The sequence below is a fragment of the Gymnoscopelus braueri genome (assembly GCF_963280865.1).
Source record: "Gymnoscopelus braueri genome assembly, chromosome: 6".
In the NCBI taxonomy this organism is placed as follows: domain Eukaryota; kingdom Metazoa; phylum Chordata; class Actinopteri; order Myctophiformes; family Myctophidae; genus Gymnoscopelus; species Gymnoscopelus braueri.
Genome location: NC_137607.1, coordinates 47,696,437 through 47,716,094, shown reverse-complemented (window position 1 = coordinate 47,716,094; position 19,658 = coordinate 47,696,437). Strand labels below are relative to the sequence as shown.

Here is a 19,658-nt window from a genome sequence, read left to right as displayed (position 1 = left end):
AAATCTTCTATCATGATGAGGAAGTCTTAGACCTTGCATAGTTGTGATGAAAGATATGTGGAACAATGGAAAAATAAAGGTCAGAGTCAAAACCATCATACTGTACGTACATGATGAGTGTTTAGATAAGGATAAAGGGCATGACAGGATTTAAAGAATGCAGTGTCACAACTAGGTTCATGCAAGGGCTCAATTACAACTATTTCATTATGAGTAGTTTTCAGTGGCAAAGTATTCTGTCTGTGGGATTTATGTTAGTTGAAATAAGGTTATATTCTGGGCCAGATCTGACTAGTTATGATTTGACTTGATCTGGCCTCGATCGGACTCTCTCTGATTCATCCAGGACGTCCATTTTCGTGGTCAGGAATTATTTTGGTTGAAATCAGGTGTATTCTGGGCCAGATCTGACTAGTCTTGGTTTGACTGGATCTAGCCCCAATCGAGACGTCACTGATTCGTCCAGGTCCTGACTGTGCTTGCTGGGAATACTTTTGTACTTTTACTCAAGTCAATTTAGAATTCCGGACTTTGACTTGTAACAGAGTACTACATTGCAGTATCGATACTTTTACTTAATTAAAATATTTGAGTACTTTTTCCACCACTGACGCACACCAGAGATTCTCAACCTTTTTAATTTCAAGGAGACCCAGTTTAATATGCGTTAGTTAGGCCACGGCTTTACATGAATCAACCTGCACTCTAAAAGAGTTTTGTCGGTAGTTTCCGACGACATTTACTACTGTCAGTTGCTGCTGTTAGAAGGACTAGGGCAGTCACGATTACACATTTAAGTAGACGATTAATTTTCACTCAAATACTTGCGATTAATGATGTAATTGTGTGTTTGGCCGTTGAACATTGGAACATAATGAAGCCTTTTAGGCTCCGTAATCAAAAATTGCACAAGGGGCAAATATGACAAATAACTGAAATATACAAAGAAATTATTGACATATTTGATAATTTTATACATGTAAAAATAGCAGAAATAGCGGATCGGCAAGCTTATAACGTGTCACAAAGTGACGCGTTGTAAGCTTGTAGATCTGCTATTTCTGCTTTTTTAATTTTTGAAAATGTGTGATTTTTTTTCAACATGGAATCGATTATGACGATAATGCAAAAATAATTGCGATCATCTCAAATAATTGCGATTAGACGATTATGTAATAATTGTGACAGGCCTAAGAAGGACCCGACAGTGTGTTCCCTTCCACGGTTTCCATGTGCATGACATGACATAATGTCCCTTTGTCTGTACGCAGCCTTATCTCTGCAGCCTTATCTCTGCATCGTAGTAACCTCATCTACTGTTGGATCACACAACCTATCTATTAACCCATTAAGACGTGGAATTTTTGATTTGAGCTAAAAAGGTGAAATTTTACACTTTGTCGCGCTATGAGCTTGTAGATCTGCTATTTTAGAAAAATCGTGAAAATGTGTGCAAATCTTTGAATATATATATATTTTTAAAGCGAACATTTTTAACTCAAATCTTTGCTTCTGGGGGGTCCCTGGAACAAAATATTTTGAGATAGGGGTCCGCGGCCAAATACATATCATTTTGGGGGTCCTTGACACCACTGATATAGAAACATAAGTTTTTTCAGAATACTGTTGGGATTTAGGAGACATGTAGAATCGTTAAAACCCTGATAAAACCCAGGCAGCTGGACTTCAGTCAGCCAAGTATTATTTGTATCATAACTGTACAGCGTGTGATGATCGACATAGTTGATCAAATGCAGTGTTTCCTCAGATCATTATTATAAAGCCCATCATAACCTTACATAACTATATTGCTGGGGGGGGGGGGGGAGCCAATTATGTCATTTGACCATTGAATGATAAGGAAACTAGAAAAAGTGCTCCTCGGAGCACAGGTCTCCGCCAGGTCAGGTAGGTTATTGTGGCCTCCTGGTGGCGCTATAATAGGCCAATGTGAAAAGGGTGCCATTTCTTCTTAGGCCTTGCACGGCAATCTGACACTGCATTCATGATTTGAGGCATTTTGTTCAAAAAATGAGTTTTGCTAAATTAGACCTGCTGGTGGCGCTATAACAGGCCAATGTCAAAAGGGTGGCATTTGCTCCTCAACATAGTGTGAATGTGCGTGCAAAGTTTGACCGCAATCGGATGCTGCATTCATGATTTGCGGCATTTTGTTCAAAACAAGCCACTACTGAAAACTTTAGATGTCAATCTTAGCCAATCAGAATGTGAAAAATCAAACACATCCGTCTTGATTACATGACTATAGAGATCATGTGTACCGATTTGCGTGAAATTTTGATCAAATCGGAAGGAGTAATATACAAAAATGTGTTTTACATAAGTCGGCCTCCTGGTGGCGCTCTAAAAGGCAGATGTGAAAAATGCAGGGCAAGGGTTTTTCCTTGACCTCTAGGGAGTGCGCTTACAAAGTTTTACACAGATCGGCGCAGTTATAGGTAAAAACACGAATGGGCCTGTTATAGCGCCACCATGAGGCTGATTTGAACATTTTCAAGTGGCATTTCTTTCTCTGCATAGTGGGAATATGCATGCAAAATTTCAAGGAAATTACATGCTGTGTTCATCATCTGAGGCATTTTGTTCAAAACGGAGCACTCCTGCAAACTTTGGAAGCCATTTTTAGCCAATCAGGATGGAATATGAAAAATCTGAAAGACTCGTTTCGTTTAATGACTATAGAGATACTGTGTACCGATTTAATAGGGTCTATTCCAATGTGCTGCACATTTTAAAACAATAGTATGTCTGCATTAACTACTGAGCCACTTAACGACCAACAAATTAAATCCTAATTATTTTGGATAATAATAGTTGAGTCTCATCAGTACAGACAGTGCTTCAAGCTCAAAAGGGCCACTTAGCTTCAAAGATGAGTGGGTGCGTATTATACGTCATATAGCTAATATAGAGATTGCTGGCTTTTCAAAAGACAGTGTTACTTTTTTCACTTTCTCTAAAATGTATCATTTATCTTATTACCACTAGTGATGCAGGGGATGGTGTTGTTGTCATCATGCTTAATGGGGACGATAATATCACCCACAGCATTACTCTTTTTACCCCTCCTTATCACCGATGTGGTTGACATTTCTGTTTAGTTTTTTATGGTTTATTTTCATTTATTTTTGTGATTATTAATATGATTAATTTTATTAGTGATGATTTGGTGGTAACTGTTAGGTGAATCATTATTGCTAGTAGTTTTACTTTCTCTAAAATGTATTATTTATCTTTATTACCACTAGTGATGCAGGGGATGGTGTTGTTGTCATCAATGCTTAATGGGGACGATAAAATCACCCATAGCATTACTCTTTTTATCCCTCTATCACTGATGTTATCATCATTATTAGTATTTGTTTGACACATATTTTGTTTTAGTTTCTCATAGTTTATATACTCACTTACTTATTTTTGTTATTATTATTATTATTATTATTATTATTATTATTATTATGTTATTAATGACTGTATTAGTGGTAGCTATGATAGGTGAATTATTATTTCTGGGATTTTTTATTTTCTATCTTTACTACCATTAGTGCGGCTTTGGACGGTGTTGTCGGCATCATGGTTAGTGAGGACGATAATATCACCCAGGACATTACTCTCCTTACTTAATATAATTTATCTTAAATTAAAGAAAGAAAGAAAAAGAAAAAGGAAATTCTCTCCCTCTGTTTCCCTCTTGATTTTGTTTTTTTCTGTAATGCAGGTAGTTAATAACACAGGGAGACCAGTAGAGGGAGCTGTTTGACCAGCCAACATGTCACAACTCTGCAATAGGCAGAGAATGGGAGGTAGGAAGGTGGCTATGTGGAATAAGAATACTAAGGTATTCTATCCACGTGACCGTCTTCGGGGGGGAGGGGTGGTGGGAGGCTATCGGGTTGATGCTAGACCAGGGAAGGGTTCCATGATGTTTATATATTATTTATTTATTTTATTTATTTATTTTTATTCTATATCTCGACAATTTAATGCAAATAGAAACCCCTCTGTTACTGTGCCATGAATAATTCCAAGATATATATAATAACAATTGCCAAAGGAAATTTTAATCTACAGAATATATCATGGCAAAAATAAATATACTCTCATGGAATGTACAGGGAATAAACAAGAACATCAAATATAGCAGCTGTCTCGAATATCTCGACAGGAAAAGGATTGATATAGCTCTATTACAAGAAACTCACATAATGTCACAAGACTTAGGAAAATTAGAAAATAATAGATACATGGTTGTTTCTTCCTCATCCGCTACCAATAAAACAAAAGGAGTACTAATTCTAATATCTAGAAAACTCAAATTCAATTCTATTGAGAAAGGAAATGATTCAGATGGCAGAATTACTTATGTAAAGGGTATTCTAAGTGACAAAGAGATACTGCTGTTATCAGCATATGCCCCTAACACCTACGACTCTGCTTTTTATGCTCAATTAACACAAATTTTACAAAAATATTCAGATTGTGGGATAATTTTTGGTGCAGATATGAATACAGTTTTATCACCAGACCTGGATAAGTCAGGGCCAACCTCAGTTAACTCATCTACAACAGCATTTAAAAATCTGGTGTCAAATCATTCATTGATCGATGTGTGGAGAAATTATAACCCAAGTTTAAAACAATACACCTTCTTTTCGAATAGACATAAAACATTTTCAAGAATAGATTATATACTTATATCTGCTAATATTTTTCGCGGTGTTAAAAAAACTGACATTATTAATATGCCCTTATCAGATCACCATGCCAATCTGTGTGTATTCACAATTGAAAATTGTCCAAAACGAGCTACTAGATGGAAATTTAATTTAACATTACTGCAGGATCCATCATTCTGTGAGCAATTTAGATCGGACTTCAGACCTTTCATTAATATCAATAAAAATAGCGTTACAGATGTAAGATTTCTATGGGATGCAACTAAAGGGTTTATCCGCAATAATACAATATCATTTGCCTCAGCACGGAACAAAGCCCATCACCAAGAAATATCCAGATTGGAAAGTAGACACTCCTTGCTAACTGCAGAACAACAAAACAACTACGATCAAGAAAGAGAAAGGAAGCTTTGGAAAGTGAAGTCCGAACTAAATGCTCTAATGGCACAAAAAGCAGAGTTTCTAGCTCACAGAACGAGACAAACTGAGTATCTGAATGGAAATAATCCAAGCTTTGTGTTGACTAGGAAAATTCAATATAACGAACAGAAAGCAGATATTTCATCAATCCAAAATAAAGAAGGAGTGATGATAAACGTTCCGGCCAAAATAAATCTTGAATTTAAACTTTTTTATCAACAATTGTTTTCATCTGAAGCCCAATTCTCAAAAGCTGATTTAGACTCCTTTTTCGAAGACTTGGATCTGCCAAAATTAACAGAACAACAAATAACTTTAATGGACTCTCCCTTTACCCTGGAGGAACTATACGATGCACTGAAAGAAATGAAACATGGGAAATCACCAGGTTTCGACGGTATCCCACCGGAGCTGTACTTGACCTTTTGGGAAGAATTGGGTCCAATACTACTCGAGATGTTCCAACAAGCCATTATGAAGGGGAGTTTTAATAGAGACATAAGTACTGCAATTATCACACTGATACAGAAAAAAGGAAAAGATGGAAACATCTGCGCTAACTATCGCCCACTGTCCCTTCTCAATGGAGACTTAAAATTATATGCCAAGGTACTCGCTCGGCGTCTAGAGACGATACTGCCAATAATGGTCCACCCAGACCAAACTGGATTTGTTAAACGAAGATTTGCATCAGATAATTTAAGACGACTTTTACATATTATTGACAAGGCTCCTAAAGTGTCACCATGTGCAGTGTTGTCTCTCGACGCCGAAAAGGCCTTTGATAGGTTGGAATGGGGGTATTTATGGCACACTTTGAAAGATATGGCATTTGGGGACACATTCATAAATATGCTAAAAAATTTATATCATAATCCAACGGCCATGGTTATCACATCCAATCAGTGTTCCACACCCTTCCCTATCAGACGTAGCGTCAGGCAGGGCTGTCCCGCCTCCGCATTATTATTTGCGTTATCTCTTGAACCCTTAGCCCAAAAAATTAGAAATTGTGCCGAAATAAAACCCATAATAGTAAATAACACTCACCATAACATTTCTCTGTACGCAGACGATCTGTTATTATTCCTTGACAATACACCACGGTCCCTACCTGTAGTCTTAGATATTATCAAAAAAATTAGCTTTATTTCAGGTTACAAGATCAATTTGAATAAATCAATTTTACTCCCCCTAAATACAGCAACAAGTAGTCCCCAGTTACATACAGAAATACCAGTGGGTTCTTGCTTCAGATATTTAGGTATAGATATATACCCATCCATTGACAAAATGGTGACAAAAAATTACAAAAGTCTTAAGAAGGCAATATCTGATGAGTTAAACCGTTGGTCACTATTACTAATTCCATTCTCAGTCAGGCTCTCAGTAGTCAAGACCCATATTCTCCCCAAGATCAATTTTCTGGTAAGCATGATTCATTTACCACCACCTCCAGGATTCTGGGAGAAGCTACAGGGGCTAGTATTCAAATTTATATGGCGCGAACAACATCCACGAATTAGCAACTCTACACTCCAAAACAGTAGGAAGACAGGAGGGCTATCGGTTCCTAATTTCGAACAGTATTATTTCTCTTTTATGCTCAGGCCATTGCTAAGATGGTTCAATAATGATTCTGAGGTACCATGGGTAAATATGGAGAAGCACATTGTATCTCCATATACATTCAAAGATATCCTCTTTTCTGGTCTATCCCAAAGCTTTTGCCAGACTAAATTCGGCCCAATTATAGCACATTCAATTTATGTTTGGAAACATATTGCCGAAATGGGACAGTGGGACACAAAATGGCACCTAGATACCCCTATTTTTGATAATAACTCCTTACTGTTGGGTGGGAAACCAGTCACATTTCCCAATTGGCAAAGACGAGGTATTCACAAACTATCTGACATATACAGCGAATACGGCCTCAGATCTTTTCAAGAGCTCAAACAAATCTATAATGTCCCTAGTACATCCTTCTTTTTTTATTTACAGTTGCGCACTGCAATGCGCACATATGGTGTCCCATGGAATCAACCTTTATTAGTCCATCCCTTGATGCTTATAGTAAGAGGCATAAATGTTAAGAGTGGCTTTGTTTCCGGGATATATAATAAAATACAAGGAAAATTAAACAAAATTACAGGAAATATCACTGTCTGGAACATAGATTTAAAAGATTATAACGCCTGCATAAATTGGCAGAATGTATGGGATAATATTCCGTTAACTTCCCGTAATTATAATAATCAACTAACTCATTACAAACTGATACAAAGATTTTATTTGACACCCAGGAAACTCTGCCAAATCAAACATCTACAAAGTCCTTTATGTTCTCTATGTCCGCAAAGAGCCATGGGAACATATGTACATATGATGTGGGAATGTCCAGGAGTACTAGCTTTTTGGGCCAAGGTTGCACTATTTCTCACTGACATAATGGAGATAAATATACCTTGTTTGCCACACATTCTATTATTAAATGATGATTCATCTCTAAGATTAACACCTCATAAAAAGAGAGTGTTTTTGGCTGGTTTAACGGCAGCAAAGAAAATGCTTGTAATGAGATGGAAACCACCTCACAATCTCAATATTTACCGTTGGAAGTTGTCCTTCTACGAAGTCTTGAGATTAGAGGCATCCAGTGCTAGAGCACAGGGCGCAAGGACAGAATCGATTCAAATTTTACTTACTGCGGCCCAGAAGGTTAAAACAGTACTCCACTAGGTTGAACACATGTACTCTGACATCTGAGACTGAACAAAAAGAATGTTGTTATTTTTTTTTATTATTTTTTTTGTGCTGTTTTGTTTGTTTCCCTTCCATTCACTCTTTAACAAGATTATCTAACAAACACAATTATGATTTACTTTGATTTTTCACTTCATTGCATTATCAAAAAAAATATCTTATTATTTATATGTATACATCATGGTTTCACCGTCCTAAAATGTCTGTGCGAACCCGGGGGTCTGGTAGGGGCGGGGGGTTTAAGAAGCGACCTGGGCTCTCTAGCAGCCACATGATCAGAGGATACAGTACATGACTATATGAACTGAAAAGACACTTTCGTATGTCACTGTGAGTAACTGTATGAACTGCTTACCCACACAAATGTGATATAATGTCTGTCACCTCTGAAAGCTTGTTTTAAAAAAAGATAAAATAAAAAAAGTTGGTCACAAAAAAAAAAAAAAGACAGTGTTACTTGAGGACAGAAGGAGATCAAGTTCTACCAGCTTTGGTTTGGCACGGTATGGTAGCTAGTGGATTCCATTAAGGTGATCAGGTATTCTCTGTTGATGAGAATGTCCAAGGCATGCACATGTACAATGGAAAAAGACACACCCTACAAGCTACAATGATTTATTAGACATAATAATTACATGTTAAATGCTTCTCACGGAAACATCAAGGATAAAATGCCAACAAGGAACAAGGAAACTTGAGAGACAAAAAAGATATGTAGGCCTACATGATGAGTGATTAATGAAGGGCATGTCAGGATTGTAATTGAATGCAGTGTCACAATAGTTTAATGCGAAGGCACCTAACTTTGATCAGACGTGAGCTAACTTTTAGGTTGGAGGAGATCCTAGGCTGTGGATGGAGGGTTACCATGGATTATGATGATCATCAACATATCCGTACATAGACAAACATGTCTGTGGCAAGACTTGTCTATGTCCGTGGCACTCTTTTTTTCCTTTTTGTTTTTAAAGAAAAATATATATAGCCTACATATGTTTCATTATAATGTAAAAACATATTCTAAAATACACAAATGAATCTTTAAAAAAATAGTTTGAATAATGTTGGTGACTCATAAAGTGTCGGGATGACATTCTCATTAATATGTTGCAGGACACTTGTGGTATTGTATGTTGTACCCGTACATGATTGCATCATATGAGGACAACAAGACAACAAGATTCCCCGAAAATGTCAAATCATCCGTTCAATCCTTGTGGGATACTAGTATTTATATTTTTTAAGACAATGGATTAATAGAGTGTGTGAGGTGATATTACTTTTTAAACAAGTAATATGTAGTAAGTAATATATTACTATTGTTACTGTCATTCTCTATTGAGCTGGGCAGGCAGGAGAAGCACTTTTGAGCCATATGACGATATACAGCATCACAAGCGATGCAGAATATTTATCATCAGATAATAAAATCTCTGAGGGCCCTTGTCAGCTTGGGGACCCTGGAATATAAAATAATGGTCAACCCTATTTGCCACCCCTGTAAACTGAGTGATCCAGCAAAGATGTTTATTCATCAACCTCCATAACGGGCTACGCTCACACTAGCACCACTTTTGTCAGTGATGCCTGTGGCGGGCACCTTGAAAGGACCAGAGGATGATGATGGTGATGAAGCTGATGAGGATGAAGACGATATAGAGTCCAAACAGCAGCCGGTCTATGACCTGCCCTATCTTGTGCCACTCCTGTGAGCTCTTACTGCTCTGGAAGTGTTTGTCCATCTGCATGCGGATGGCTCGGAGGTCCCTGCCCAGCCTCAGCAGCTCCTCCAGGGCAGGAGTCAGAGTCAGTGGGTCTGCTGGGGGGGTTTTCAGTGGGTCTGCTGGGGGGGTTTTCAGTGGGTCTACTGGGAGAGCTTTCACTGGAGACCCTGGAGTGTCGAGGGTGTTCTGAGACGCTGCTGTGATGTAGATGCGAGGTCCTCCGTTGGTGACGGGACCATGCTGGACATCCTTGCTATTCACTGTCACTGAGTAGAAAAGGGGAAGTAGGGTGATGTTACAGTAGGGGTCGGGGACAATCATGTTGCTGTACTGTTTTTCCACTATACTTCAAAGGCTTGGTGTGCTCAAGAAAATTGGAGGAGTGGCGTGGAGATTGGGGACACACCTGGACCTCACCTAGGGTATGGGCAATGATGATGCGGAGGAAAGAACCCGCCCCCAGCGCCCACAACGTCCCCAGAACCCAGGACCTTATAGCTGTGAGGCGACAGAGCTAACGACTGCGCCACCGTGCCCCTAGTCATTCATTTATTGAGTGTTGTGTCCAGAGCAAAAACTACGTGGAAATACACTCTAGCCATAATCAACAACATCAGGGTTTAATCATGCCTGTTAATGTAGATTTTTATTTTCTCAGAACGTCAGTTTTCAGAACGCTGATCAACGCTGAACGCTACTATCAGTATGATTGTGATGCCTATTCTAAAAATGCCTTCTAAATCCTGACCTAAGTTTTCTGAAAAAATCATGTTGCTATTTACTGCACATAGCAACAAGAACCACAAAAGGGGTCCCAGGCTTGAAAGGTATAGTTACGTAATGGGGTTCCAGGTCTAAATGGGTTAAGATCAGTTTCATTGCCAATGACAAATGCATAATTATTAAAATTACAATCATGCAACAGCATTGTACTGTGCTTATTTATCAAGGTATTGTTATATTATAATATACAAAGATTATTCAGATTGAAAAATTTGTAAGGATAACGAATCAATCTCTTTTTTGTCCCATGATAAGACTTTTTTTTTACCAAATGCAGGAATTAGTTAGATTAATTAGAGGGATCATTGAAAATGTTAATTTTTTTTGTTTTCATTTTATGTTAAAGTAGAGGATCAGAGGATCAAACTGTTTTGAACTACAGCTTATTGATTTGCTCGATAATTACCTTGAGAATCTGGGTTGATCAGGACCGTGACCCTGTTGTTCTGTGGTGTAGCAGGGAGGCAGACAACACGGGCCAGGTACCGCAGCACTACGATGCTGAGCCAGCGAGGCACGGCGGGAAGATGGCTGGAGCTGTACTGGATGTTGGTGATAAAAACGGTCTCCAGAAGGCTGGCCACCATCATCGCCAGGCTGATGGAGAAGAACACATCTACAGTGGGAACAGAGAAGGGAAAACTGAAGGTTGGAGCTGTAAGAGAAAGTATGTTTGGACCAATAATTTGTATATAAACATTGAGACTGCACGCATGCATGCAGGGTTGCATGTAAGTGATTCCCAAACCAGTTGTTTTGAGAAGTGCTCGTTTTGGTTCACTCAAAACATCCTGGCTGTTCAGGGACAGCCGAGCCGTGAGGCCAGTGAGTCTCCGCGATGAGCAGCCGCGCATTGACATTAGTTGTCCCTCATTTTCTGTGACAATTGGTTTGGGAATTACTTTACACGAACGAGAGGTCACAGTACTCGTTTTAGTCTTCTTCCGCCTCATTGGAAAGTGTAAACTGAAAGTGTAATGGAATGCATTTTTTACACGTGACTTTGGTCAGGTTCTTTTGCAACCTGCCTGTGCACATATGCCTGAGTAATGCAGTGTGACGTGGTCTGATAAGGGGCCTACTATATGTAGAGCTAACCAGGATGGTTAAGTAAGGGGTTCAAGTGTTGCACTCAAGATACAATGGACATATTAGTCCCATCGTCTTCCACTCATCGTTCATGCTCGTTTTGTGCTACAACTTACTTCAGAAAGGGGTCTGATCATTGACACACAATAATGTGATAATAATAATAATCTGATCAAGGGACCAGAAATTGCCAGTCAGTCATACCTGATATTTGATATCGTTGCTGTATTATAATACAAAAAAATATATATATATTATGAGTCACTCACTGATGAGAGGTGTATCATCACCAGTGCTGGGCAGCAGGTCGTTCATGATGAGGAGGAAGACGGTGTAGCCCAGGATGAGGGTCATCTTGAAGGAGGAGCGGTCCACATGCTGGGGAGGAAGCAGGAAGCTGAACAGGTCCACTGCGGTCAGGAAACTGCTGGGGACGATGAGGTTCACCATGTAGAGGATGGGGTCTCGTTTCAAAACCACCTGAGTGAGAGAAACGGGCATGTCGTTATCTTGTTATCGGTAAACCTGCCAGTGATAGAAGAAGCACTCAAATGTTTTACTTAAGTAAAAGTATCAATAACCTATTGTAGAAATAGCCTGTTACAAGTACATGTTCTGTATTCAAAATGTACTTAGTTAAAGTACAAAAGTATTGGCATCAAAATGTACATTATGCAGAATGTCCCGTTTCACAAGGTTTCATTATGTATAAAATGTATTAAAATCTTGTAAAAAAGCGTTGTGAGCTTGTAGATCGGCTATTTTTAAATGGCCAAAGTTTAAATAGGGCTGAAGAGGTTAATGTATGTTTTGTAATAATAATTCAAATCTACAAAGTAACTAATAACTAAAGTTTTCAAATAATTATAGTGAAGTAAAAGTACAATATTTGCCTTTGAGATGTAGTGGAGTAAGTAAAATGATTGAAAATTGTAAGTAATCAAGTAAAGTAAATATACCTCAATACTCAAGTACAGTACTTGAGTACATGTAGGCTACTTAGCTACTTTACACCACTGATCCTAATAAAGAAACTTGAATCATCATCATCTTGAGGGGGGTTGGTAAGATGTCTGTCGTATATCGTATGTCTGTTCAATGTGAACTTAAATGTGAAATGAGACTTTTATGGCTCGCTTTCTTGAGGGGAATGCAAAAACAAAGTCTGGGAAAGATGACATTTATTTTGCATACAGTTTGCCTACAGAGATATCTTGCCGTTAAATTAATTTGAGTTCCTAGGATCAAGGATATTGGAATAAACTTTTCCTTCACCACTTTACTTTACTGTCTCGAACTTGTGTATACAAATTCACAAAACAGAACAAGGAAAAGTAATGTTTCTATGGCCATCAGTGTCTGTAAATAATAATAATAATAATAATAATAATAAAAAACTGAAGTATCAGGTAATGAAATTATTTGAAAAATAGTATTATCCTAAGTCGGAAATTCCCTGGCAAAATGGAACTCTCCTTACACGGTATTCCACCTCTTGGTAGTTCCCATCAGGTAAAACCAGCAGGGTTGGCTTTGCTGTAACATCTACAAGCTCCCATTCTCCACTGGTCCTCATCACATCTAGGGATTCCTCCAGGATCTCCTGGACTGTGACGCCCATAACCACCCTTACGTCAGCAGCTGGAACGACATTTAACAAACAGTTTTTTTCTTTCTAGATTTATTAGGGGGGCCAAGCATGTAGTGCGCAGGCACCCTGTTATATTTGTTAAATTTTATTAGAGGGCTAAACATGTAGTGCTTAGCAAAGAAGCACCATGTAACTGAATTTCTTGTGGACACGACAAGAAGTAAAGAATAAGGCACCCTATTGTATTTGTTTAGCCCTTATTAACCTACAGCCATGGAACTTCATTACACATGTGCGTCTCCTCATGAGGAACACATTTTCCACTGTGACCTATGACTCCCTCTCCGACTCTTAGATCTTCCGGCATTTAGAATTTTATGAAAAACAGTTACATTCGAACTCCATGGGATTAAAAATATATATATGCATAAAGTTTTCTTCAGCCATTTGTTTTGGGGGGCAATTAAGACATAACGACCCAGTCGCTTTTCATGAAACTTTGCTGAATGGTACAGGGGCATGCCACATGGACAATCTTACTTTGATTGGCCAAAGGGGGGGCGCTATAGCAATCGATTGAAAATGCAATCGATTGAAAAATGCTAATCAAACAGGCATAACAGGGACAAGAATTTGGCACTGGCATTTAATGCATTGACCGGCCCACTTCTGATGTGGGGGGAAAAAAACAGTGGCTCACCTAACTTTATTTTCATCTGTTGTGCTCATCACATTTCAGTGGTAGCATTTAGTCACACCCTGCCAACCGCATTCTGCCAACCACTGTACTTTCCTCTCCTTGCCCTAGGCTAAACGCCTTATCCCAACCTGTGTGTTTGTGTTGTTATGGTGCGTGTTGTGTGTCTATATGGCCCAGTTAGAAACCGGTGAAACAGGACCATGTGTCGCGCATCCACATCCAGGTGCAGGAGGACAAACATGCAGTTCAACAGGAGGAAATGAAGTCGTCACACTGGTGTTTCTGCAAAAGCTGCTCTGGGGTTTTTATTCCTGTCAACGTTTCGGTCACAGTGTAACACCAGTGTGAGTAGGACTTCATTACCTACTATTAGAAGCCGGGCCATACTAACAGACATCTGTGGCTATATCTACTGTATATCTGCAAATCTGTGTTGTTTAAACAGGTTCTGCGATGAACATTGTGGGATCCAGCTCAGGTGTGACTGCCTAAATCAGCCATCACCCACACCACAAACATATTGTATGTACACTGGTTGTTTTTTTCTGCGCTATCAAAATGTAATTTAGAATTAGGCTACAGGGGGTTTAAGTGGTTAAAAGCCAGCACCACAAGAAGGCTGTAAAAAACTATGTAACAATTAAAACACGTATGTAGAGTTCTGTCTCAGGATTAGCCTGCTTTATAGCACCATTATTACTATTAGTATTATTATTGTCTCCACCAGGCCGAAAGGCATGGCGAGAGAGTATGTTTTGCATCCCGTCCATCCGTCCGTGTCCGTGTGTGCGTGTGCGTGTGCGTGTGTGTGTGTGTGTGTGTGTCCGTCTGTGACCAGCTAATCTCCAGCACCGTTGGCTTGGTCGCAGCGAAACTGTGCACACACTCTCCCTGGATGCCAATTCAGAACCTCTGCCCCAAATTGTTCACATGGGCCATAGCGCTACCAGGAGGCCGCTTTTTGGAGAAAAAAAAATGTTTACAGTTCTCCTACAGATTTTGTCTAAACGTCACACAAATCGGTACACAGTATCTCTACAGTCATTAAACGCAACAGGTCTTTCCGATTTTTCATATTCCATCCTGATTGGCTAAGAATGGCTTCCAAAGTTTGCAGGAGTTCTCCGTTTTGAACAAAATGCCTCAAATCATGAACACAGTGTGCAAGTTCCGTGAAATTTTGCACGCACATTCACACTAGGCAGAGGAAGAAATGCCACTTGAACTTTTCCAAATCACCCTCACGGTGGCGCTATAACAGGTTGATTCATGTTTTTACCTATAACTTCACCGATCTGTGTAAAACTTTGTATGTGCACTCCCTAGAGGCCAAGGAAAAACATTTGCCCTGCATTTTTCACATCTGCCTTTTATAGCGCCACCAGGAGGCCGACTTATATAAACAACCTTTCTTATATTACTCCTTCAGATTTTATCCTCTTAAATCGGTAGATATGATCTCTATAGTCATGTGATCAAGACGGATCTGTTAGATTTTTCATATTCCATCCTGATTGGCTAAGATTGACATCTAAAGTTTGCAGGAGTGGCCCTTTTTCAACAAAATGCTGCAAATCATGAACGCAGCGTCCGATAGCGGTGAAACTTTGCACGCACATTTGCATTACGTTGAGGAACAAATGCCACCCCTTGAACATTGCCCTAATATAAAACTTTTTGGGTATCCCAAACTTTTTCATGGCAAGGACCCCCAAATTATCGTGGACCCCCATCCGGAAATAGTTTGTGCCAGGGATCTCCATACAAGATGTGTGGTATTAAAATGTTTTTAAAAATATTCAAAATTTGTCATATTTCTTTCAAGGTAAAAAAAAAGTGGTTAAACTGATGTTGATGATATATTAACAAATTTAGCTGTGGACCCTCTGGAACCCCTGGGGGTCCCTGGACCCCACTTTGTGTATAGTGTATTTAGATGATAAATTATATTAGTGTACATTTAGGGCTATAGGTCAATGTTTCTCTTAATATTTATTATTGACCTCTATCATGTCCTGTATATCCGTGGGGAAACAACATTTTGGTGAAAATGTCGATCACATGCCAGCATGGTATTTTGGACGGACATTTATGCTTTGTCGTATGACAGTGTGGCAGGCCGAACATCTACAAGCCAGATGCAAGGCGTTTGTAGATCTGCTGTGTTTTGGACTAGACACTGTTGTACAGTACACTGAAGCATACAGTAAGGCACTGGGAGAGCACTGAGAGACTTTTGTGGAGATGTATTATGACTCATATTAAATACCAGGGTGTGTGAGCAGCTAGAGACTGACTGTGGATTAGGGTTTAGGGTGATGAGAGACAATGGCAGGGTGTGGCCAGCTTATTTTTTTATTGATTCACTTCACTTTCACTTCACTTTGCAAGTTTTTATTTTTGGTCATTTGTACACTATGCAAACAGTATGCTCTATTTTCTTAAAACAACAGCAGCAATAATACATGACATAGTTGTGACCAAAAAAAGGTATAGGCTGAAGCTACATAGCTTATATTGCCTACCCTTTCAACATAAAATACATCCATGACAATCAAAGAAAAACAATGTAATTCTCACAAAAGTTAAATTAGAAGGAGAAGAAAAAAAGAATACCGAGAAAAACAGGACAAAGATTTTGGCTTCATAATACAATGCATGTTCACACATATGGTTATACATGTGAATACATGATTTGTTATTTTTACTTTCTTTTTTGTATTTATTTTTGTATCTTTTTTTGTTTTATTCTCTGTTTTATTTCTATTATTATACAGTATCATTATATAACAATCAAAATAATACATGATCACAATAGCTCTTTATACTTATTTATAATATTTGTTTTAAACATTTTTTTAAAGACAAAGATCGATCTACACCTCCTCAATTCATTATCGCAACAGCTCCACAAACTTACTCCTTTTACTGATACACAGTGTTGTTTAGTATTGGTTCTTGCCCATGTTGCTTCAAACATACCAGTGTTTCTGAGTTCATAATGGGTGTTTTTGGTCTCGAACAGCCTCTGAAGACAGTCTGGAAGTAAGTTATTGTAAGCTTTGAACATAATTAACAGGGTTTGGAGAACAACCATATCCCAAAATTTTAACGTGTGTAGATTTATGAATAAGGCGTTGGTAGGCTCACGGTACTCTGTCCTCTTAATTATTCGTATAACTCTTTTCTGTAGGATAAAAATTGGTTTAACGTTGGTTTTGTAAGTATTTCCCCATACCTCCACACAGTATGTCATGTAAGGAACTATAAGGGAACAATACAGTAAGTATAATGAGTTTTGGTTTAACATTTCTTTTGATCTATATAATATAGCAATGGTTTTTGACATTTTCCTTTTGACATGATTTATATGAGATTTCCAACTTAGTTTATGATCAATTAACACACCAAGAAATTTATATTCATAAACTCTTTCTATAGTAATATCATTAATCCTCAATGTGACTTCATTTTCGATTTTTTTGTTTCCAAATATCATAAGTTTTGTTTTACTTACATTCAAGGATAACTTGTTTATATCAAACCAGGTTTTTAGTATGTTTAGTTCCCTTTCCATCGTCTTCAGAAGCTCTTCCAGATTTTTCCCCTGGCAGAATAAATTTGTGTCATCCGCGAACAGAACATAATTCAGAAGGTTTGACACATTACAAATATCATTAATAAATAAAATGAAGAGTTTGGGACCCAAAACGGATCCTTGTGGAACTCCGCATTTTACTTTCTGCATATTAGATTTATCATTATTGATTTGTACATATTGGTGTCTATCTACAAGGTAGCTTTTTAACCATGAATGTGCAACCCCTCTAATACCATAATGTTCTAATTTCATAAGTAATAGTTCATGGTCAATTGTGTCAAAAGCTTTCTTAAGGTCAATAAACACCCCTGCTGTGAATTCCTTGTTGTCAATGGCAGTGGAAATCTGCTCTGTAAGATTCAACACTGCCATTGAGGTGGACCGATTTTCTCTGAAGCCGTACTGCTGTTCACACAAGAGGTTATGTTTCTCAATAAAATTATCTAGTCGGTGCACAAATAATTTTTCTAAGATTTTTGAAAACTGCGGAAGCAGGGAAATGGGTCTGTAGTTCGTAAATAAGTGTCTATCTCCATTTTTAAAAATTGGAATAACTTTGGCTGTTTTCATGCTATTGGGGAATATACCTGTTTGGAAGGATTGATTACATATGAAGGTCAGTGGTTTCACAATACATTGTATGATATCTTTTACAAATGTCATGTCAATACCCATCCAATCTTTGGACTTTTTGTTTTTAAATTTTTTCACAATGTCAAGTATTTCTTTTTCCTCTACACTCCTAATGAAAATGGAGTGGAGATTGTTCTGCATAGTATCTCCAATTTTCAAATTTCCAGTCCCATTTCTCTGCTCCGCAATTTCATTTGCTAAATTTTTACCAACATTTACAAAATAGTCATTGAATTCATTTACTATATCTATATTTTTATTTATAATTATATTTTGATCTTTAACAAAATAGTTAGGTATCTCTACTTTACTAGCACCATTTCTTATTATGTTGTTTAGTACTTTCCATATACCCTGGGTGTTACTCTTATTTTGCTCCAATAATTTATGGTAATAATCCTTTTTATTTAATCTCATAATACTTGTTAATTTATTTTTATATATTTTATATTTATTTTCAGCTTCCTTGGTTCTTAATTTTAGAAATCTTCTATATAGAACATTTTTCTTTTTGCATGCACTTTCTATACCTATTGTAATCCATGGTTTGTCCACATGGTGGTGCTTTCTAGTCTGTTTTCTTAATGGGCAGTGTTTATCATAGGACATCATCACTGTGGACAGAAATACTTCATAAGCTTGGTTTGGATCACTGGTGGCATACACCTCATTCCAGTTTTGATTAATCAGGTCCAACTCAAGGGCTGCAATGGCTTCCGGCGTTCTATATCTAATAAAATGATAAATGTCTGTATTTTTTTCCCTCTTTGTCTTAAGGACATTCTGGAATACAGCAAATACAGGAAGGTGGTCACTTATGTCATGTAAGAGTAGTCCTGCTTCGATATTCATTTCTATCTTATTTGTAAATATATTATCAATCAGTGTGGCTGTTTCTGTTGTGATTCTACTAGGTTTTGTTATTACTGGAAATAGGTTATTGCTATACATTGTATTAATGAAATCTGTTGTTCTCTTGTTTCCATGTGGATTTAGAAGGTCCACGTTGGTATCGCCACAGATAATTTTGACCTTACTCTCACTAACTGTGTCCCACATATTAGCTATCTGTTCATTAAAAATATCCACAGAGGTTCCTGGTGTTCTATATATACAGCTAATAATGATATTTGATGTTTTTTCAAGGTTTATTTCAATTGTTACACAATCCAAAATGTTCTCTATGGTTTTTGACATAGATTTTACCTTACTGCATCTTAAAGCCGTGTCAATATATAACGCCACACCGCCTCCAGTTTTACCAGTCCTATTTGTTGTGAACAACTCATATCCCTCCAGTTGCATATCTTTAGATTTTTCCTCATCTAGCCAAGTTTCTGATACAGCAATTACATTACATTTTTTAAATTTACACAAATAGCGCTTTATTTCTTTTAATTTTGTATATAAACTTCTACTATTTATATGTATTACTGATAAAGCATCATCCATTTTTACATGATTATTGAAACCTTCCTCTGTATAGTACTCACAATTTATATTTAGGTTATTGTAAAAATGGTTTTCAGGGTCAATGTCATTTGCTACATCAGATATTTTATACTCATTCATGTGCTCATCATACCCATTAAACAGTCTCTGCGGGTGATCGTCCGTGCTGCCCCCAGCAGCCACGTCGGTAAAATCCTCTTCA

General features: G+C 37.8%; 1 protein-coding gene across 3 annotated transcripts in view; it reads right to left on the bottom strand.

Moving 5' to 3' along the window:
- Window positions 1-8,381: 8,381 nt before the first annotated feature.
- LOC308087481 (5-hydroxytryptamine receptor 3C-like) overlaps window positions 8,382-19,658 on the bottom strand; it is a 41,025-nt gene continuing 29,748 nt past the window's right edge. For all 3 annotated transcript variants that reach the window (XM_080431371.1, XM_080431372.1, XM_080431373.1), the window contains 4 exons: window positions 12,960-13,120; window positions 11,749-11,959; window positions 10,797-11,006; window positions 8,382-9,873 (listed from right to left, as the gene is read on the bottom strand). In XM_080431371.1, the coding sequence (XP_080287497.1) occupies window positions 9,461-9,873; window positions 10,797-11,006; window positions 11,749-11,959; window positions 12,960-13,120 (995 nt within the window). In that variant the 3' untranslated portion in view covers window positions 8,382-9,460. The remainder of the gene's footprint in view (window positions 9,874-10,796; window positions 11,007-11,748; window positions 11,960-12,959; window positions 13,121-19,658) is intronic.